This window comes from Erpetoichthys calabaricus, chromosome 10 (genome assembly GCF_900747795.2).
Source record: "Erpetoichthys calabaricus chromosome 10, fErpCal1.3, whole genome shotgun sequence".
Lineage (NCBI taxonomy): Eukaryota > Metazoa > Chordata > Cladistia > Polypteriformes > Polypteridae > Erpetoichthys > Erpetoichthys calabaricus.
The window spans coordinates 162,705,191-162,726,304 of NC_041403.2; the positions used below are offsets into that span (position 1 = coordinate 162,705,191).

At 42.7% G+C, this 21,114-nt stretch overlaps 2 protein-coding genes across 5 annotated transcripts in view; both read right to left on the reverse strand.

Annotated features, from left to right (window-relative positions):
• LOC114658479 (signal-regulatory protein beta-1-like) overlaps positions 1-21,114 on the reverse strand; it is a 239,528-nt gene that overhangs the window by 133,324 nt on the left and 85,090 nt on the right. The gene's annotated exons all lie outside the window — the stretch shown is intronic.
• The window catches only part of LOC114659717 (macrophage-expressed gene 1 protein-like), a 28,368-nt gene that overhangs the window by 5,996 nt on the left and 1,258 nt on the right, over positions 1-21,114 (reverse strand). Inside the window, exons 2-3 of one of the 4 annotated variants that reach the window (XM_051932640.1) lie at positions 19,642-19,996; positions 9,976-10,126 (exon numbers count right to left, since the gene is read on the reverse strand). In XM_051932640.1, the coding sequence (XP_051788600.1) occupies positions 9,976-10,126; positions 19,642-19,996 (506 nt within the window). Of the gene's footprint in view, positions 1-2,884; positions 3,463-9,975; positions 10,127-19,456; positions 19,997-21,114 lie in introns of those variants that run through there. The other 3 variants (XM_051932641.1, XM_051932639.1, XM_028812343.2) reach the window with 3 other exon arrangements.

Genomic DNA, 21,114 nt, shown 5'->3' on the forward strand with positions numbered 1-21,114 from the left:
AAAATGCAAGGGTTGTATTTGGGGATGGAGTTCCAAAGGAACGTCTGTTACCAAGAATAAAGAGGGAGGAAGCCAAGGAGACACTGAAAAGAATAAAGAATGGAAAGGCAGCAGAACTGGGTGAAATACCAGTAGAAGTGTGGAAGAGTTCAGTAGAAGAGGGGGTAGACGTGTTGTGAGATCTAATGCAGAAGATCAATGAACAGGAGAGAATACATGAGAAGTGGAGGAACAGTGGGATTGTACCCTGTTATAAGGAGAAGAGTGATATTCAGGATTATGAAAACTTTAAAGCTGATGCCACACACAAATGAAAATTTGGGAAAAGGGTTATAGAGAGAAGGCTTAGGAAAAAGACCACCATAGGGGAGGAACAGTTTGGTTTTATGCCAGGGTTAGAGGAACAACCGATGCAATCTTTGCATTGAGACAGCTGACAGAGAAGCATCAAGAAAACAGAATGTTTAGCGATTTGGAGAAGGTGTCACGTCAAGAGGTGTGGAGGTACATGAGAGAGAAAGGAGGACCAGGAAAGCGTGTGAGGATTGTCCAGGATATGTATGAGGGAGCGAGGACTCGGGCTGAGGAAACAAATGAGATCCCAGTTAGAGGAGGTCTTGTAGTAAAGAATATTCTTAAAGTTGATGATTTGCATATATTCAGAGAGAATCATAAGCATATATGAAAATAAGTATTATATCCTAATGCACGCTAGTACAATATGGGTTAAACCATAAAAAGCCCTTGCATACATATTTTTTTATTTTTCACTTTTCAGGTGCAAACCACCAATATCTTGTTGCTAAGCTCAAAAACTTTAGTCAAGGACACTGTGCACTTTGAGAGGGTTAAGCAGACCATTGTTTTAGAAATGCAGCTTCTCAAAACTCCAACCCCGAGAGATCCTTGGACGTCAAGTAAGTTTCATTTGAGCAGCGTAGTGTCTCTTATGTGGGTGTTCCTGTTTTCAACTTAAGATGTTTTCTTGATCAATGAATAAGATTCAGATACCTACACAGGGTATGAAGTAATGATAACAGTTTCGGTCAGGTGATGGACATTAGGTAATGATGGGAAGAACTAGAAGGAGGAGAGCATTTTGCATAAGTGATAAGAATTGTAATAAATGTAAGCTCGCTGAATTTGCTAATTGCTCATTTCATTTGATTTGGCTCTGTGTATGCAGCACACAATAAAACTTGATTCTGCTGCCTTCCTGAGACACCGTGTGCCTCCTTTGCGCAGCGTGTTTCTGCCACAACAGTCTCCACCAGGGATCTCTTTGAACTGGTTATGGATGTGTTGACTCCTGGGGTAAAAGACCAATCCAGCTGGTGATGGCTTTTTGCTGGTGACATTGTGTTGTGTAGCACCAGAAAAAATGAAATGGAGAAGGATTTTGGAAGATAGAGTGTTGAAGAATATATGAGGTTTAAAGAAGATCAACATTTAGAAGTTAGCCTGCGAGGAGAGCTTTTGAAAAGAGGGGATAAATGTAAATATCTAGGATCAGTGGAGATGGAAAACTAGATGCAGAGCTAACCCATAAAGAGCAATGTGGATGTAACAATGTGAATAAGGTATCCGGAATGTTCTGTACTTAAAGAATTAGGGAGAAGTTTAGAGGTAGAAAAGTGGTGAGATCAGCAATGATGTCTGGCGCTGAGACCTGGGTAGTAACGGAAGCTCAGGAGAAGAAGTTATATGTGGCAGGAATGAGAATGCGGAGATGGATGCATGGAGTTACAAATTAGGAGTACAACAAAAGTGGGAGAGATACATAAGGGAGTACAGCAAAGTACGTTGAAGGGTATGGACATGTGATGAGGAGATACAATGAATATGTTGGCAAAAGAGTGATGAGAATGCAAATAGAGGGGAAGAGAAAGTGAAGGAGGCTGAAGGGGAGGTGGACGGATAATATAAAAGAAGATTTGAAGGAAAAGGGCCTGACTGGTGAGGAGGAGGAGGAGGAGGTGCAGGACCAAGCTGTTTGGAGAAGGTTGATCAAGCAGATTGACTCCACAAAGAAGAAGAAGAAGAAAAGAAGCTCAAGAGGTTCTGATCAACTTTAATCCTTTGCTCAGTGTTTTGGATCTATTGATTGCTAAATTTGAATTCTTGGTCATGAAGTTAGCCTGGCATGTTCATTTTGTCTCGTCTTATTTATTTCCCTGCCACACAACATTATTTTGGCAAAACAACTGCCACGCGAACATCAAGCCTCACCCAGTCTGGGAAGAGCAGAGTCGGCTGCTGCAATGACTTCTCACAAATACATTAACATGAAATGGAGCATTTTATAAGAATATAACTTATTTTTCCAGTTTATATTCAGTGAGTGCCCCATCTTCACACACATTCACAGGCAAACAACTTGGATTCTCAGGCTTTCAGGGGGTCTAAATGCACATGTTTCTCACCTCATCGATAACTGTAATGTAGAGTTTATGTGTGCATTTGAAGCTCTAAAGCACTCTGCATTTACATACACTTTCTTTGTACACTGTACCTTATCATTGTTCTTTGATATTTTCTATGTATTCTAATATGAAGATTTCTCCCCAGCAACTGACCATCTGAATCTCATCTCTTCTGAATTTCCAAAAATTCTTTCAAGCTAAAGACAAAGCATCCATTCCAGTAATAAGGAATGCTGGAAAACCATCTGTTATTTTTGAATGAACAAATGCAACTTAAGGACTAAAGGTCAGATTGACCTAGCAGCTAATTTGCAATCCATGAAACAGTCATAGGTTAAGAGTTGGGTTTCAATAATGTCATTTGTGTGCATTGTACCAAACCACACGGTGCAAAATATCATCATCTTAGAAAATAACCAAACATCAAATATTTGCAATAATTTATTTATTTTTTCTCTTACCTGCACCCTTGTTGTAGATGACTCGTCCTGCACTTGAAAACTTTTGACTCTTTGGTTTTCTTTGGAGAACTTCCCGTTGATCACAGATAAGAAACTAACTTCTGCGTTGATGGTCTCAGCCACTGAACTCTTGAGCTCCATCCAGTTCTCTATGATTTCTGTGTTCAGCTCCAGTTTGGTTTGCTTCTGAGGGATGACAAACACTTCATCGGGTATTAGGTAGAACCCGTCTTCAGTGGTTTGGCATGTGGAGTAGCTGAAGTTCATCACCCGGCCCATGTCCGCATTCCGCAGATTGTCCCATCCTCCTCCTGGTAGAGTCTCCAGAATTGCTATCTGGCTCGTTTTTGTACATTCTTGAAACGCAGCTGACTTTTGTAGTGATGAACCCTGACCTTCGCTTTGCTGAATGAGGAACGACATCAAGGAAAGGTGCAAGAGCAAACTGTAGGACATGGTGGTAAATTGTAGAGAGAATCAGCTGAAACAGCAGGAGACCCTTAAAATAACTGAATCAAAGAACAGGCCACTCACTATATTTATAAGCTAATATCACATGATTTCTAAGAAATGCCATGCCTCAGTTCTGCTCTTCTTGTGCAAACTCAAGTGGAGCTGGAGGAAATTCAGGCAATCCTGGAGGAACAGGTATCAGGAACATGACACACCCAACTGTCAAACCGGTATTTTATATTATTAGAGATGTACAGCATTTATAAGGAAATAGTAGACATTAAAACTCCAGTGGTACACCTGTGTACAATAATAATGAAATTATGAATATTACAAAAATCGTTATGCTGCTGTGTATCGTTTTGTTGTTACCCAGTTATAAGAAGGGCGATATTCAGGATTGTGGAAAGTGTAGAGGGATAAAGCTGTTGACACACCCAAGGAAAATTTGGGAAAAGGGTTATAGAGAGAAGGTTTAGGGAAGTGACCACCACAGGGGATGAACAGTTTGGTTTTATGACAAAGAGAGGAACAACTGATGCATGGAGACTGCTGATACGGAAGCGTCAAGGAAAACAGACAGGATTGTATATGGCGACTATTGGTTGATTTGGAGAAGGTACCACGTCAAGAGGTGTGGAGGTGCATGAGAGAGAAAGGAGGACCAGAGAAATTCAAGGGGGATTCAAACTAAAGTAAGAAAATGGGATTTATTAGAAAATGGAATGACCCTCCACAAAACTGAGAATGTAATTTCTCGATATTGTCTCCACCCTTCTCAATGCACTTGCACCCCATCCTGGATTCCAGTAGAATGAAAGGTCTTGTTTTGTCCTCATTACCACTCATTCACCTGAGTTATTGTCAAACACCACATGCCGAGGGCTACTACAATCACTAGTGCAAGTTACTGTGACTCGCTGGAGACCAATTTGAAGCCTGCTATTTGATCCAAGCGGTGGGGACTGCTGTCTCATGGAGTCATTTTGCTGCAAGACAAAGACACACGCAGTGCTAAGAACACCGAGGCTTGTCTGGAGAATCTAAAGTTTGAGGTTTTGCCACATTCTCCTTATTTAACAAATTTGGCACCATGTGATTTGCACCTATTTTTTTGGACCGCTAAAAAAAAAAACATCTGGGTGGTTGTTGATTCAAGACATGGCGATGTGAAGAAAGCAACGCACGAGTGGTGGCGAGGACGAGACAAAACCTTTTATTCTGCTGGAATCCAGGCACTTCCAGTGCATTGAGAAGGATGGAGACGACATTGAGAAATGACATGATCAGTTTTGTGAAGGTTCGTTCCATTTTCTAATAAATCCCTTTTTCTAACTTTACTTTGACTCCCCTTCATATGTGAGGATTGTCCAGGATATGTATGAGGGAGTTAGGACTCGGATTGGGGTAACAATCAAGATCCTGGTTAGAGAAGATCCGCACTAGGGGTCTACTTGAAATCCTCACCTCTTTGATCTGCTAATGGATGTGTTGACTCCTGGGATTACAGACCAAACCCACTGGTGCCAGCTTTTTGCTGATGATACTGGGTTGTGAAGCACAAGAGAAGATGAAGTGGAGGGGAAGTTGAAAGAAGGGAAAAGGGTTTTGGAAGATTGAGGGTTGAAAATATTGTGAAGAAACAAAGTTACACAAGTTTAACTTTTAGGGGTTTCCACCCTGGTTTACTTGTAACAGAAAGTATCATCTCCACAATACAACTCAAATGGTCACACCGGACAAAATACAAAGCAAATGGGGGAACATTTATACAGAGGGACAGGAAATTGAATCAGGGATGCTGGGAAAACTTGTGTACAGGTGTATGCTGGGATGGAGACTGGAGGATAGCTTGTGACTGGAGGATATACAGGAACCCGGAAGTATGGCTTCCTTTTGTTTATTTCGCATTTTCTTACGGCGGTGAGTCCTCGTTCTGGCTGATGAGACAAGAAGAGAAAGGTTAGTGTGCCGCCGCTGTCCCTCGGTATGGGTTGTTGCAATGTGGTCTGAGTCCTTAAACTGCTCCCCATGCGCTCGTGCGTGACAATATATAGGAAGAGAACAGAATATATGAGGTTTAAAGAAGATCAGGATTCAGAAGTTAGAGCCATTGAAAAGAGTGGATAAGTTTAAATACTGAGGATCAGTGGTAGCCTGAGGTGGAAAATTCGATGCAGAGATAACTCATAGAGTGCAGAGTGGATGGAAAAATTGGAAGAAGGTATCAGGAGTGTTGTATACTCAAAGAATTAAGGCAAAGGTTAAAGGTGAGACATGAGATGATGTACGGAGCTGAGACCTGGACACTAAAGGGAGCTCAGGAGAAGTTCACTGTGGCAGAAATGAGAATGTTGAGATGGATGTGTGGAGTTACAACAAAGGACAGAATAAGAAATGAGACAATCAGAGGTACAACAACAGTGGGAGAGATATATAAAAAAGGACAGGAAAGGAGGTTGGGGTGCAACGGACACGTGATGAGGAGAGATAATAAATGTGTGGGCTAAGGAGTGATGGGAATGGAAGTCCGGGGGGGACGAGGGAGGACAAAGTGGAGGTGGATGGATGAAGAAGAAGAAAATCTGAAGGAATCAAGTCTGACTGGGAGGAGGTGCAGGACCAAGCTGTATGGAGAAGATTGAACAAGCACATCGACCCCCACATAGAATTGGGAAAAGAAGAAGAAGAAGAAGAAGAAGAAGAAGAAGAAGAAGAAGAAACCAAAAATAATTGTATTTGTGTCATGCTGAAAAATCACAATCATTACATGGTTCCAAGAACAGGTGAATAGGGAATTGCATGTCCTTCAAGTATACCCACCTTTGTTTATTAATGTACATCTCCACACAACCCTAAATGATCCCACCATTCAATATATGGGATGAAGGTGACCACCAGCAAGTGACAATCTGAATCAAATGAAGTTGAGTCAATCTTATATATAAACATCTACTCGTGGAAGTGTGTCTGTCTGTCTGTCCGGCCCGGAAGTGAGAGGTGGAGTCGGGGTAAGGGCTCTACCTCCGAGGATACACAAGCTAGGCGAGCATGTCGGCAAAACAAATCCTCCTAGGAGAGAGACGCCCAGAGTAGTTCCTTTCAATTACCTGACATCTCTACATTTCAATTTTTATTCTGATGATTTCAATAGTTTCTAGGACCCTGGGCTTTTTAGAGCATGGGCTTACACAGCTAGTTATTCAATACATCCTTGTAGTCTGTGCAATTAGCAGTTAGTTAGGTTTGTACTCAGATAAACTGCTCATGAAACATTCTTCTTTCATGCACCACACAGAGATCTCCATCATGCTGTTGGGTGGGGTGTGGCTCCCAATTAAGCAGGGATTGTTTAACTTTATTAAGGAGTGTTATCTTAATGCTATAAAAAAAACGTATTACCACACCTTGACACTGAGAACCACAAAGCTGAGAAACCACAGACACACTGGCGCATCTGGACAAGACAACACCCAACAAATAAAGCGCTTCATAGTGATGAGTGAAACCGAAACTAAAATTAACTTTGCAGTTAAATTTTACAATTGCAAAATGCAATTGGAGAGTTTTCTGGTGTTTAACTGTTTCTTTTTTTTTTTTTTTTCCTAGGTAGAGAACAAGGTATACCACTTCTTAAAGCCACACGTTAGCGTTCTGTTCGGCAGCTTGCTAAATAGCCTGGTAATCCAGAGCCCATGCTCATCAACTTTAATTTGGCTTACAAACCACCATGGAATGACGGCGATGAACTCATCCATATCTGGCTTTCAGAACACAGATGCAAATCAAGCTTTCTTAAACTTTCGTAGACCAAAATTCACCGGGCGAGAAAGTCTTCAGACATGTTTTGAACACAGTGAGGGAATCCGAGTTTCGAATGGAGGTGGGCAGCTTGTTTCACCAGCCAGGAGCTGGACATAAGTTTGATACCACACAGAGGTGATATCACCAGACGCCGTTCATCAGTAGATCAGAGTGGTCGAGAAGGAGCATCCCCCAGATAGCAAATGAGTTAATGGCCCAGTGTGGGTCCACGTTTATCAATTTCGTTTGGCCCACTTGCCACTGTGGATTATGGCGATGAACTCATCCATATCTGGCTTTCAGAACACAGACACAAATCATGCTTTCTTAAACTTTCATAGACCGAAATTCACCGGGCGAGAGAGTCATCTGACACGTCTTGAACACAGTGAGGGAATCAGAGTTTTGAACGGAGGTGGGCAGCTTGTTCCACCAGCCAGGAGCTACACACGAAAAGAGTCTGGACTTAAATTTGATACTACGCAGAGGCAGTTCATCAGTAGATCTGAGAGGCCGAGAAGGAGCATCCCCCAGATAGCAAATGAGTAATGGCCCTGTGGGGGCCTACATTCAAAAATTTCATTTGGCCCACTTGGATTACGGTGATGCACTCAACCATATCTGGCTTTCAGAACAGAGCCTCAGATTAAACCATATGTCAGGTATGCTTTACACCAGAATTGGGCCAAAGTACTGCCATAATCGAGCCTTCTGAAGCACTGTTGACTTTCTGTGTGTATGCTGTCACACACGTGCGTATGGGAGGCAGCTAAAGGGCTTGAGTAAGGGCAGTTCCAAGTCATGCCAGGATGTGGCAGAGTGCACTGACTCTTTTTCTCCCGTTTCCTGTAGACCATTCACGGGAGATTCCACCTGGCTCTCTTGACGTCACTTCCGGGACCGAGCCAATGGAAGGAGACCTTACCGGCTCTGGCCCCAGTGATGTCACGTCCGGGCTTGAACCAATGGCTGAAGAACATGAGCCCGATCCCTATGATCTCACTTCCTGTCTTCCCCTTTAAAAGCCTGCACCTTTTCCCTGTTCCCTCAGTTCTGTTTGGACTCGGTTTTGTGCACATCAGTGCTGTATTATTTTGAAAGCAACTTTGCAGCCAGGAAACCAAATTTTACGGGTGGCTGCCCCAAACCTTTATATGACTCTGTCTCAAGTTTGTGACAATGCGTATATATCGACATATGCGTGTGTTAATCTTAAGGTGCAACAGTAGACCAAACTAGTAACGAACCTGATGAGTACAGTTACCCCTAGATAAAGGGTAAGTATAGGGAAATATCACAATAACACACCTGACAATAAGGTCTATAAAGTTAAAAAACAAAAAAAATAAATGAACGATCGACAAAGAAAACAGCAATTAAGCAAAGCTGAACACCAATTTTTTTAAGGTACAATTAAAACATGTTTAAAGATACATTTAAAAATGATTAGACAAAGTTTATATATTGAGAGATACTCATACTCAAGTCAATAATATTGACAGTGTCAAAAAGTACAATTTTGCATAAAATCGTCAGGAAAAAATCAACATAAAATCGCAATATATGAATCATACTTTAAAAATCAATAAATTCAAATCAATTTTAAGACTTTGAGTGCTTTTTCATTTGCAATCATGCACTAACATTTAAAAGTTATTATAATTTTATTAATGAATTAAGAATAAGGCAAATAGCATGTAAACAGATTTAGCAGCTGACCCTTTGGATTTCTGGTCTTTTTTGCTGTTTTGCTCCTCTCTGCACTTCAGCTGCTACCTGACATCTTCGCAGATCCCTTCCTGTGATAGCGTTTGACCCCCAAGACAGCCAAGGCTATTAATCCCGCCAGTAGAATCACGATGGCTACCGCCACTCCAACTGCTTCTCCGCCATTCAGACCTTTGTCCTCTGTGTGAACGTCATCCAACGTGGCATCTTGGTACCACAATGACTTCTCTAGTGGCGTCACCATGGTATTGTTGGTGGAATTATTATTTATTTTGTATGGATTACTAAAAGGAGGCAATTTTATAGGGATTAACTCCCCATCGTTGAACAAGCCTGTAGGCATGCAGTAGAGGATTTGGCATCCATCACTAATTGTGGCTGAATATTGGCTGAAGCCGTTGGCACAGGTGGTGCGAGACTCACCAGCCAGCGGATTGGTGGCCTCACAGCTGAAAAAGCCCCCAAACACTACAGAATACTGGGCACATCTGTCTTTCTCTGTGCTAACGCAGACGTTAACATCTTGTAATATCTTCAAGGAAGTAAAGCAAGTGGAACAAGACTGGGACTTGGTTATGAGATTGTTTGTCGATTTACTGTACAGACCACCAAACAGGAAGCTATTAGAGCCTTTGGTGGTTGCATTGGTGGCAGCACACCAGTATACCGTAATCCTGGCTCTTCTGGTGTAATAGACAGTTCTACACGAATCATCACAGCAGGTTAGAAATAGCCAGCAGCTATGACAATTCTTTTGACACTCGTACTGACTGTAGACTTCTTGCTTCTCCTCGGTGCGCAGCCTGACCGGATTGTATGTTGGTGGGCATGAGAAGCTACCAGTGAGTTGGTTCTTCTGTTCCAGTGAAGAGCAGAGTTGATACGCATCACTTGTGAGCGGGGTACACACCTGATAGACACCACCAAAGCTAAAGTTGGTCGCCACTCCGTCACAGGATCCGTCATTTACATTTGCCTGGAAATTGAAATTTGGGGAATCGCTTTTCAGACACCCAGGGTGTTGGTTAACCGTGTAGTACATCATAATGGCCTTCTCGACAGATTGGGAAACCTTCTCAATTGTAGGATCTGACACATATGGAAAGGATTCCTTGTTCAGAATGGAATGAAGTGGCAAACCAGAGCGGTCGATGGCCACCAGGTTGTTGAAGATGCCTTCTTGCCAAGTTTTAAGGGTGATGCCCGGGTAAAAGGGGATACTGCCGTAAACTTGCACCAACGAATGTGTTACGTTACCTGCATACCGCTTGTCTTCGGTTACTTTGGAAAACCCAGCGTCAAGTCCAAAATTGACTTTAGTGAAAAAATTGAATGCAGCTGATGCTTTAATTGAAGTAATATCTTTGCGCTCGCTCGTGATGAAACTCGACCGCACATAATCTTCTTGAAGCAGGATGGCCCCAGCATCGACACTCGTAATGACATGCGTTCCAAAGTTTAGAACGAGCATTTCTGAGAGATAGTCGGCTTCTTTTGTTTGGTTGTTCTCTAAAGCGTTGGCGATGTCCATGATCTGTTTCATAAAGTGAAGACCAAAGGAGAAATTTGGATTGGCTTTCACAGTATAGACCAGATTCCGCACCTGAAAATAGGATAGAAAAAGAGAAGCAAATTAGTGTTACACCTACTGTAGATCTTTTATATGAACTCTTGGGATTACCATCTTTATGAACAACTTTTTTAATGAAAATAACTCCAATGTGCCAGGATCTGAAATTCTACTTCAAGAATTGCACATTTGACAGTATAACCTTACATATGGCTTCTTGTGTGTTTTTGAACATTAGAACATTCTAGACGAGAACAGGCCATTCAGCCCAACAAAGCTCGCCAGCCCTGTCAACTTAGGGTGTAGAGCTGGTCCACTGTTCCGTGAGCAGGACGAAAACCACACTGTTCCTCCTGAATCCGAGGCTCGACTATCTGATGAACCCTCCTCTCCAGGACCCCTGAATAGACTTTTCCAGGGAGGCTGAGGAGTGTGATCCCTCTGTAGTTGGAACACACCCTCTGGTCCCCTTTCTTAAAGAGGGGGACCACCACCCTGGTCTGCCAATCCAGAGGCACTGTCCCTGATGTCCATGCGATGTTGCAGAGGCGTGTCAACCAAGACAGTCCTACAAAATCCAGAGCCTTGAGGAGCTCCAGGCGTATCTCATCTCATCGTATCTCATCCACCCCAACCTTAACAACCTCATGTTTGTGAGAAATTTACCCTTAGCAAGTTTGCAACTGTGTCCCCATGTTCTTGATGAGCTCATTTTAAAGTCACAGTCACGATCCCCTATACTTACTCCCTTTATAATTTTAAATATTTCAATCATATCTCCTCTTAATCTCCTTTTGCTTAAACTATAAAGGTTCAGCTCTTTTAATCTTTCCTCATAACTCACCCACTTTAGCCCTGGAATCAGCCGGGTTGCTTTGAAAGTCCCAAAAGTACCAATGTCTACCATTCAGTCACTTATTCCATGTATCTGCGGTTAAGAACAAAGACTTCCTCATGTTTGTGTGAAATTTACCCTTCACAAGTTTCCAACTGTGTCCCCTTGTTCTTGATGAACTCATTTTAAAGTCACCGTCTCGATCCACTGGATTAACTCCCTTCATAATTTTAAACACTTCTATCAGGTCACCTCTTAATCTCCTTTTGCTTAAACCGTAAAGGCTCAGCTCTTTGAATCTTTCCTCATTACTCATCCCCTGTAGCCCTGAATCAGCCTAGTTGCTCTTCTCTGGACCTTTTCTAGTGCTACTTTGTCATTTTTGTAGTCTGGAGACCAAAACTGCACCCAGTACTCCAGATGAGGCCTCACCAGCGCATTAGAAAGATTCAGCAGAACCTCCTTGGACTTGTATTCTACACATCAAGGCACTATATAACCAAATATTCTTACCTGCACCCTTGTTGTAGAAGACTCATCCTTCACTTGAAAACGTTTGACTCTTTGATTTTCTTGTGAGAACTTCCCGTTGAGCACAGAAATGAAGCTAAGATCAGCATTGATGGTCTCAGCCACTGGACTCTTGAGGTCCATCCAGCTCCCTATAATTTCTGTGTTCAGCTCCAGTTTGGTTTGCTTCTGAGGGATGACAAACACTTCATCGGGTATCAGGTAGAACCCGTCTTCAGTGGTCTGGCATGTGGAGTAGCCGAAGTTCAGCACGGGGTCCATGTCTACATTTCGCAGATTGTCCCATCCTCCACCCGGCAGGGCCCCCAGAACGGCTATCTGATCTGTTTTTTGACACTCCTGGAAGGCGTTTCTCCGTAGTGATGAACTCTTACCTTCACCTTGCTGAATGAACATCAATGAAAGGTAAAGCAACAAACTGCACGACATTGTCGTAAATTACTGTGAGAATGAGCAAAAGCAGTAGGAGACTCTTTTTTAAAACACTCCAATAATATAACAGTTAGCTAGCCAACTACATTTATAAGCTTATATTTGCATGATTTCTAGGAAATAAAATATCTCAATTCCGTTCTTCTCGTAAAGAGCAGGAAATATCTGATATAATCCTGGAGGATTAGGTGTTGTACAGCACTGGTAGTGAAAGAGCAGACATTCGAATGCTTACATGGTGCAGCTCTAGATAACAGTCATGAAATGAATAGCATTGCAATAATCATTGTATTAGCATCATACAGGAAAAGCGAGTTCATTTTCTGATTCATTGAACCCCTTTGTTTATTGTGCATTTCTCTACCATCTGATCCAAATTGATACTTTTAGACACCACTTCAAATGTCGGATGTAGGCATCCATGAGGTTCATTCAACACTCAATACAATAATGGGGTCTGTGTATTCAAAAAGTGTGGTAACAGCCTGCTTATGAAATATTACTCTTTCTTGTAACACATATATTTAATCTCTGTTTACTTTTATTACCGTATGTTACATTTCCTGCTCTTTCTTTTCATAATACGTTCTTTCTCTTTGTATTTACTGTTACGCTTTATCAGTCTGATTCTGTGTTATCAGTTTCTTGGGTTCTGGAGGGAGGACGCCGTATCACGTACTCTTCATTTGGCCCTTTCCCATCTGGACTAAAGAGACACTTAGACTAGAATGCTGCTTCATAGACTTCAGTTCAGTACTTCCCTGTGCCACTGGATCCTGGATTTCTTGACCAGAGGCTCCCCATCTTCATGTTCAGTCCGTGGTATCTCCATTATGCAAGATGTCTCATTCCATCACCGCTGTTTTGTCAGACCAGTCCAGTTTGCTGTTGATGTTGGACCCCCCAGGTCCTTGTAGCTCTGCACCACTTTTACATTCTCTCACCTGAATGGTGATGGATCTCTGAGGCTTCTGGACCAGCTCTTTTGTCTTGCTGATGTGGAGTTATACAGTAGGTGGTGGTCCTCCCTGCAGCACAAGACAATGTCCTCCGCAACATTCCTCTACTTTGACTCATCTCCATTATTAATGGAGCCTATAATGGACATGTCACCTGAAAATTTCCATAGATGGTAAGCACTGGCAGGATTGGCAGTGTGGTGCTGAGGTGTCGCCTGTTGCCCTCAGGTTCCAATCCAGGTGGTTCGTCGTGTGGTGGGTGTGGCTGTCGGCATATTCTTTTTGTAAGCGCTGGGTATTGTGTTGGAAGTCTGTTGTGTAGGGAGTGTCACACATGTGCACCTAGGGGACAGTTTACAGGATCACATAGTGTTATTGGTCAGCCAGACCAGGGGTTTGGTGCTCTCACCTGATCCGCTCTCCACTTGTTCCTCTGCAGTTCAGCCAAAGGCCCTGCCTCTCAGTGACATCACCACTGCTCCACCCACTTTCCTGCACACCCGGATGACATCATTTCCGGTACCCAGAATCCACCTTCCTGCCACGTCAGTTCCTGTTCCGGCCGCCCTGACTCCACCTCTTCCTCCTCTTCACCATATTCATAGAGCAGACTCAACCCGCTAGTCAATTCAGTTGTGAACTGTGTTACTTAGTATTGCCTAAGCTTATTTTTATATTTTTCTTTTTTTCTTTCTTCATCTTGTAAAGCACTTTGAGCTACATCATTTGGATGAAAACATCCCATATAAATAAATGTTGTTGTTCATGTTGTTATGTAAAGACGTATTTCTTTCCTTTTGCTGATTTTCCAGTATACGGGTTGGCCATCAAAATGTTTTTCTGTCTGCTGCCTAATTTTTTTACCACAAGAGGTAAACAGGAAGGTAAACACACCATCATTTCTCACACATAATAACAGATTGACACTCTAGAACAAGCCGTATCACTTACTGTCTCGTGTTTTTTTTTTTTGTCCCTTTGTGTCATCAATTGTACCAACAGTACAAGACAATAACATACAATACAATTGTACAATGCATTTTATTACTAAAAAAATGATGTGATGCACCATCTGTTGGAATGACAGTGACACTGCAACTGAACAGTGGTATATTGTGGGTGAAGTCTAATACAGCGAAGGCCGGGTTATGATGGTAGGTGGGTGTAGCAGCCTTTCGGGACTATAGGGTAGCAGACTTCAAAGTTTACAAAGTAGAGTAGCGTAACAGAAATATCTATTCAGGCCAGCAGTGTTATGACAATAGATAGGTGGGCCATTATATTGGACTTTTGGGTATATACTGCTATGCGGCTGGCCCAAAAACCCGATTGCTGGATCCATAGGGTTAAGACCCACTGTGAGCAGGGCCATGACATTTTGAAGGGGGTGACTCCATGTCTACTGTGTCCTTAAAATTCAAATTCCACTTATCATTTGAAGGTGTCAATGAGTGAATGCTAGAGGTCGCTGTTGCCCCGTGAAACCCAACAGACAGACATTCAGGACACACTTGTAAAAGCACTAAGAAGAGTTCTAATTTCTTAACTAAAGGGCACAAAAGCACCACTCATGCTACAATCCACCAATAACAATAATTAATAATAATAACACAATAATCAATCCTCCTCTCCCAGCAGCTCCGTCACTCTCCCTCCCAACTCCGGCTCAGCCTGCTGGGTTTCCCATAGTCCTTTAAATAGTCCTTGACCCGGAAGTGCTCCTGTCCTTCTGTCCATGTGATTCAGTAGCACTTCCGGGTCAGATGAAGACTTATATATTTCTTCAGCCCGGAAGTAATTCTGTTTTTCCGTCCCCATGACTTGGGAGTACTTCCGGGCTATAGGGAAAATAAAAATCCCCCTGTCTCCCTGCAGTGTCACACGGCAGCACCCACGGCACCCAGCAGGGCTGTGAAGCCGAACTCCATCTCCCATGGTGCCCTGCGGGAATCCGGGGCACCTCTAAGATGCAGGGATGTGTCGGCCGGAATGAGCTGCCGGCCATCCATCACAAAGGTTATTACTTGACCTTTAAAACAAACACAATGATCATACCATACCATTTCCCACACCATTTACCTAAATGATAAAGATAATATTTAAAAATTTACATACATATACAAAATTTAATAACACAGTGAGAATCAAAATATTTGAGTGGCTGCTTGGCCTTGGCCTCACCCGGGTCAACCACGTCATGAACGTCATATGCGGTTGACTGGGCTCTACCAGTGCCTTCAACTCTTGGGACACCCATGAATTAAACTGGTAAGCTTTCATCTGTCCTGTTGTCCAGCTCTGCCGCTAGACTTTTGACACCACCCCTTTAAAGCCCATTCACATCTACGTATTTTTCTAGCCTTTTCTAGATGTTTGCAAGATCGTGGACATAGCGCCAATCAATGAAACGACACGTGGGGCATCGATGGTATGGTCACGATAAGAACTCAGTGGCCAAGACAGCCCTATGATTAGGCCTGTGTGGCGAATGGTGGCATGGAAGACCAAAGAAGGTTCTGGCTCGACTGAATCAAGGAGGACATGCAGCTCACCCTTATTACCCACTTGTGAGCTCACCCTCATCACCCACCCATGGGCTCACCCTTAGTTATCATGAATGTCAGTTTCATGTTGGGACCTCCTGTCAGTAATAGAGATCATAGAGGCCACTATATTAAAAAGTGAACCGGCCCCTTCACTTGAGTCTCCCTCAAGCCAGGTAACAGAAAAGAAACATAAAAAATAACAAATTAAACAGACCTTCTCAAATGGTGTCTCTTATATATTCAGTGACTCTGTCCTGGTTTACCCATCTGGTCTTCTTCGTACTCACGTCGCCCGAGCACCACCCTCACCAGTGGGTGAGTGGGCACCACCAGTGTCTCCGACTCTCGGGACACCCTTGAATTAAACCAGTAAGTCTTCGTCTACCCTGCTCTGCTGCTCTGTCTCTAGACTTTCTGACTCAAATTCCTTTAGGGCCCATTCATATCTAAGCATTTTTGTAGCCCTTTAGTGCTGGTGCAGAAGACATCTAAACCGCATGAAAAGTAATCTGCCATTGTTTTCAATGACACCCTTCACAGCAAAGAGCTTTAGCAAGGAGCAGTTTACATAACTCCAGCATTTAAAAAAATTCATTTAGTCCGTTGTGAAGTAAATAACATCCATCCACTTTTTCCGTCCCCAATCTGAGCCCCCTGGGTGAATACTGGCTGCTATGTTACCAGATCACACTGTTAAAATATCTTTAGTAAATAACTGGATTAAAGCTAAAGTGATACTTTAATAACAGGTTTCTGTTGCAAAATTGCACACAACTCACTCTTTTGTGCTTGGCTGTGCAACTAAACCCTAAAGAGAATCGGCACGCCATCCACCAAATTGGGTTCTTGCCTTTACACTCAGCACTGCTGTGATAATCCCAGGCTCCCTGGGACCTTAAACTCGGCAGATTCCATTTACCCTTCAGTACATGTAGGATTAAATATACTGTTGTAAGTACCATTGAGAACAGATGGGCACAACAACTTCTTGCCTAGCTGGAGGACTATAAGGGATGGACCAGTTCATGTAGGAGGTCAGGATCAGGTCCATCCCTCAGACAGCAGATGGCAGTGGTCCTCTCGTGGCGTCCCAGTTTGGACACCCCCACAGGGGTACATGGGAATTGGAGTCAAGAAGTGCGGCCCTGTCAGAGTCCCTTGGTGCTGTTAGGGGGCGCTGTCCAGGAGGGACATCCCTGGTTGCCACGTGACATAATAGGAAACACTATGGCACCAGAAGCATTATCAAGTCCAAATTAAATGTGGCCCGCCACCTCACCAAAGGGAGTCAGAGTCAGGAGGCAACAGGCGACACTCAACAGGAGGAATGGAAAGGGAGAACAAAGATTCACTTGCTTTGTAATTATGGATTAATTGTTGGTGATATCTTTGTGTAATCAAATCCTTTATTTGAACCCGGGACCATGTTGGGTGATATTGAGCCTGAGGTTTGGGGCTCAGTGGTGCCCCCTTGTGGTCAAAGTATAAATATCATGTATGTTCAATTCTTTTGAGTTGATAACTGCTATGAAGCCCTCGATGGGGCTCAAAGACACCTACTGTGAAAAAGACAACAGAAAGGTTGAGAAATACTCAAAAAATAATGCAGCAATGATGCAAAACTAAACATCACTTTATAAATTTTCTCATCTAAGATCAGTTTAAATCTAAATAATCAATGCAGACCTCAGCATTAACATTTGACAGTGGATCATGCAATGCATATATCTCTGTTATAAGCTATTTAGTATGGGATTCGTAAAAGCAGTGTCAATGTTTGTGATGTGCCATCTGTTGAAATGACAAATGCAATGTATACATCTCTGTTGTATGTCATTTGTAAAAGTGGCATTAATGTTTGTGATGTGCCATTTGTTGGAATGACAAAGTCAATGCATACATTTCTGTTATATGCTGTTTAGTAATGGACTTGTAAAAGCAGTGCTAATGCTTGTGATGTGCCATCTGTTGGAATGACAAATGCAACACATACATTTCTGTTGTATGTCATTTGGTATGGGATTTGGAACAGAGGTGTTAAGATTTGTGATGCATCATCTGTTGGAAAGACAAACACATTTTATAAATCTCTGTTATATGACATTTGGAACGTGTCTATTCGAATGACAATGAATTTTATTACAAAACATTTTTGTGATGTGCCATCTGTTGGAATGACAAATGCAATGCATTTTTATTGCAAAAAATGTTTTGTGATGCGCCATGTGCATGTGCAACTGGACAGACACAGATACACAAACACTTATTATTTTATTAGGATTGATTAGGATACAATCATAATGTATTAAGAAGTAGTTTCAAAAATGATTGCACAATCAACATGTTGATAGTTACAAGCAAAAAATTAAATTTTATATAAATCCTGCTTGACAATTTTACTAAATAACACAAATAGCAATTTCTTGTTCATTTAAAAAAAACTATAAATTCTAACCACCAATTCAGAAACTCTTTGTACCTTTTTGTTTAACAATTACACTCTAACATAATGCTTTAATTATAATTATACTTAATCAGGAAGAAATTGAAATGAATCAAGAAGAAGGCAAGTAACCTAAGGATGGATACAGAAGATCTGCTTTCCCCAATTAACCCTTTACACTCTTTTTTCCACTTTTGCTCATTTGAAAATCCTCAACTGTTAACTAACATCTCTGCAGATCCCTTCCTGCGGTAACGTTTGACCCCAAAGATGACCAAAGCTATTATGGCTGCCAGCACATCCACAACGGCTAACGCCACCCCAAAAGCTGCTCCACTGCCCAGACCTTTGTTCTCTGTGGGAATGATATCTGACTTGCCGGACCTCTGTGTGTTCAGGCTGCCATCTTGATTCGACAACATCTTGCCTAGTGGTGTCACCATGGTATCGTTTGTGGAATTATTATTAATTCTGTATGGATTACTAAAAGGAGGAACTTTTATAGGGAACAACTGCCCACCGTTGAACAAGCCTGTAGGCATGCAGTAGAGGATTTGGCATCCGTCACTAATTGCGGCTGAATATTGGCTGAAGCCGTTGGCACAGGTGGTACGAGACTGACCAGCCAGAGGATTGGTGGCCTCACAGCTGAAAAAGCCCCCGAACACTACAGAATACTGGGCACATCTGTCTTTATCTGTGCTAACGCAGACGTTAACATCTTGTAATATCTTCAAGGAAGTAAAGCAAGTGGAACAGGACTGGGACTTGGTTATGAGATTGTTTGTCGATTTACTGTAGAGGCCACCAAACAGGAAGCTGTTAGAGCTTTTGGTGGTTGTGTTGGTGGCTGCACACCAATAAGTTGTAAATCTGGCTCTTCTGGTGTAATAGGCAGTTCCACACAAATCATCACAGCAAGTTGCAAAAAGCCAGCAGCTGTGACAGCTCCTATGACACTCGTACTGACTGTAGTCTTGTTGCTTGTCCTCGGTGCGCAGCCTGACCGGATTGTATGTTGGTGGGCATGAGAAGCTGCCAGTGAGTGTGTTCTTCTGCTCCAGTGAAGAGCAGAGTTGATATGCGTCACTTGTGAGCGGGGTGCACACTTGATAGACACCACCAAAGCTAAAGTTGGTCGCCACTCCGTCACAAGACCCGTCGTCGACATTTGCCTGGAAGTTGAAGTTTGGGGAATCGCTTTTCAGGCACCCCGGACGTTGGTTAACAGTGTAGTACATCATAATGGCATTCTCGACAGACTGGGAAACCTTCTCAGCAGTAAGAGCTGGCAAGTCTGGAAGGGTCTCCATGTTCAGAATGGAATGAAGTGGCAAACCAGAGCGGTCGATGGCCACCAGGTTGTTGAAGATGCCTTCCTGCCAAGTTTTAAGGGTGATGCCCGGGTAAAAGGGGATGCTGCCGTAAACTTGCACCAACGAATGTGTCACGTTACCTGCGTACCGCTTGGATAACGTGTCTTCGGCTACTCTGGACACTCCAGCGTCAAATCCAATATTGATCTTATTAAAGAAACTGATTCCAGCTGATGATTTAATTGAAGTAATATCTTTGCGCTCGCTCGTGATAAAACTCGACCGCACATAATCTTCTTGAAGCAGGATGGCCCCAGCATCGACATTCGTAATGACATGCGTTCCAAAGTTTTGAACGAGCATTTCTGAGAGATAGTCGGCTTCTTTTGTTTGGTTGTTCTCTAAAGCGTTGGCGATGTCCATGATCTGTCTCTTGAAGCGAGCATCAAACGAAAAATTGGGATTGGTCTTCACAATGTAGACTAGATTCCGCACCTGAAAACAGCATCAAGAAAGATAAATAAATATTAATGGGTGCTATGGATTTGTGTTGGATTGCCATCTTTATCAAGCAGTTTTTAAACAAAAGTCACCAAACTCGTACTTCAAGAATTGCAGATAAGACAACATAACTTGATGTATGGCTTTCTGTTTGTTTTTAGGTTGTCACACACATGCATATGGAAGGCAGCTAAAGGACTCGAAAGAAGGTAGTAATTCCACACCAGACCAGGAGGTGGCAGGGTGTACTGATCCTTTCCCTTTTTCCACTGCAGACCCATCACGGGAAATTCCGCCCGGCCTCCATGACGTCACTTAAGGTCAGGAGCCCCATGACGTCACTTCCAGTCCAGAAGATGCTCTTTCCAGTCACTAGCCTGATGACGTCACTTTCTGTTCCAGTTGCAATTACCTCACTTCCTCTGCCGCACTTTAAACACCCACCATCTCAACACCACCAGTTAGCTCTGTTTTGGACTTGAACCGGTACACATCTGTACTAAAAACTCAGTCTATTTTGCAGCCAGGTAACATTATGAGGGTGGCTGCCCCAAAACTTTCTATGGCTCTTGTCTCATCTCCGACAAGGCGCTCTTACATATAATTCACAGAGCACCTATTGCGAATGCTCATGTCTGTCTATCCATCTGTCTGCATGAAACGACTCTGCCCCCAATTTTATCTGAGGTGCAGTTCATGTATTCTTCACAGAAATTTCTCAAGATGGCTCAGTTCTCGTTCAGGTATCTCAAACAGATCGCACCGTGCAAAGTTTTCAAATTTCAAAATCTCCAGTTGAAAAAGATCAGTGAATTTAGGAACCCGTTCATCTTAAAATGGAGAAACGTTCAGTGCAACCTCAACTAGGTGTGAGAAGATCTGAGCCCATTGTGTGACTTTGCTGATGATCTCTGCTGAAACTCAAGAGGAGATCTTTAAAATCATTGAAGAGAAACATCTGAGAGCCAGGAGACAAAAGCCAAGGTCTCCATTTTACTTCTTTTTTGCTCTCACTGTTTCCGAGGAGGACCCAAAAAGACATTAAGGAATGATTTTCATTCCTATAGGATGAAAGGAGGTTGAAGTGGACAATGAATGTGTGGTCAAAAAGA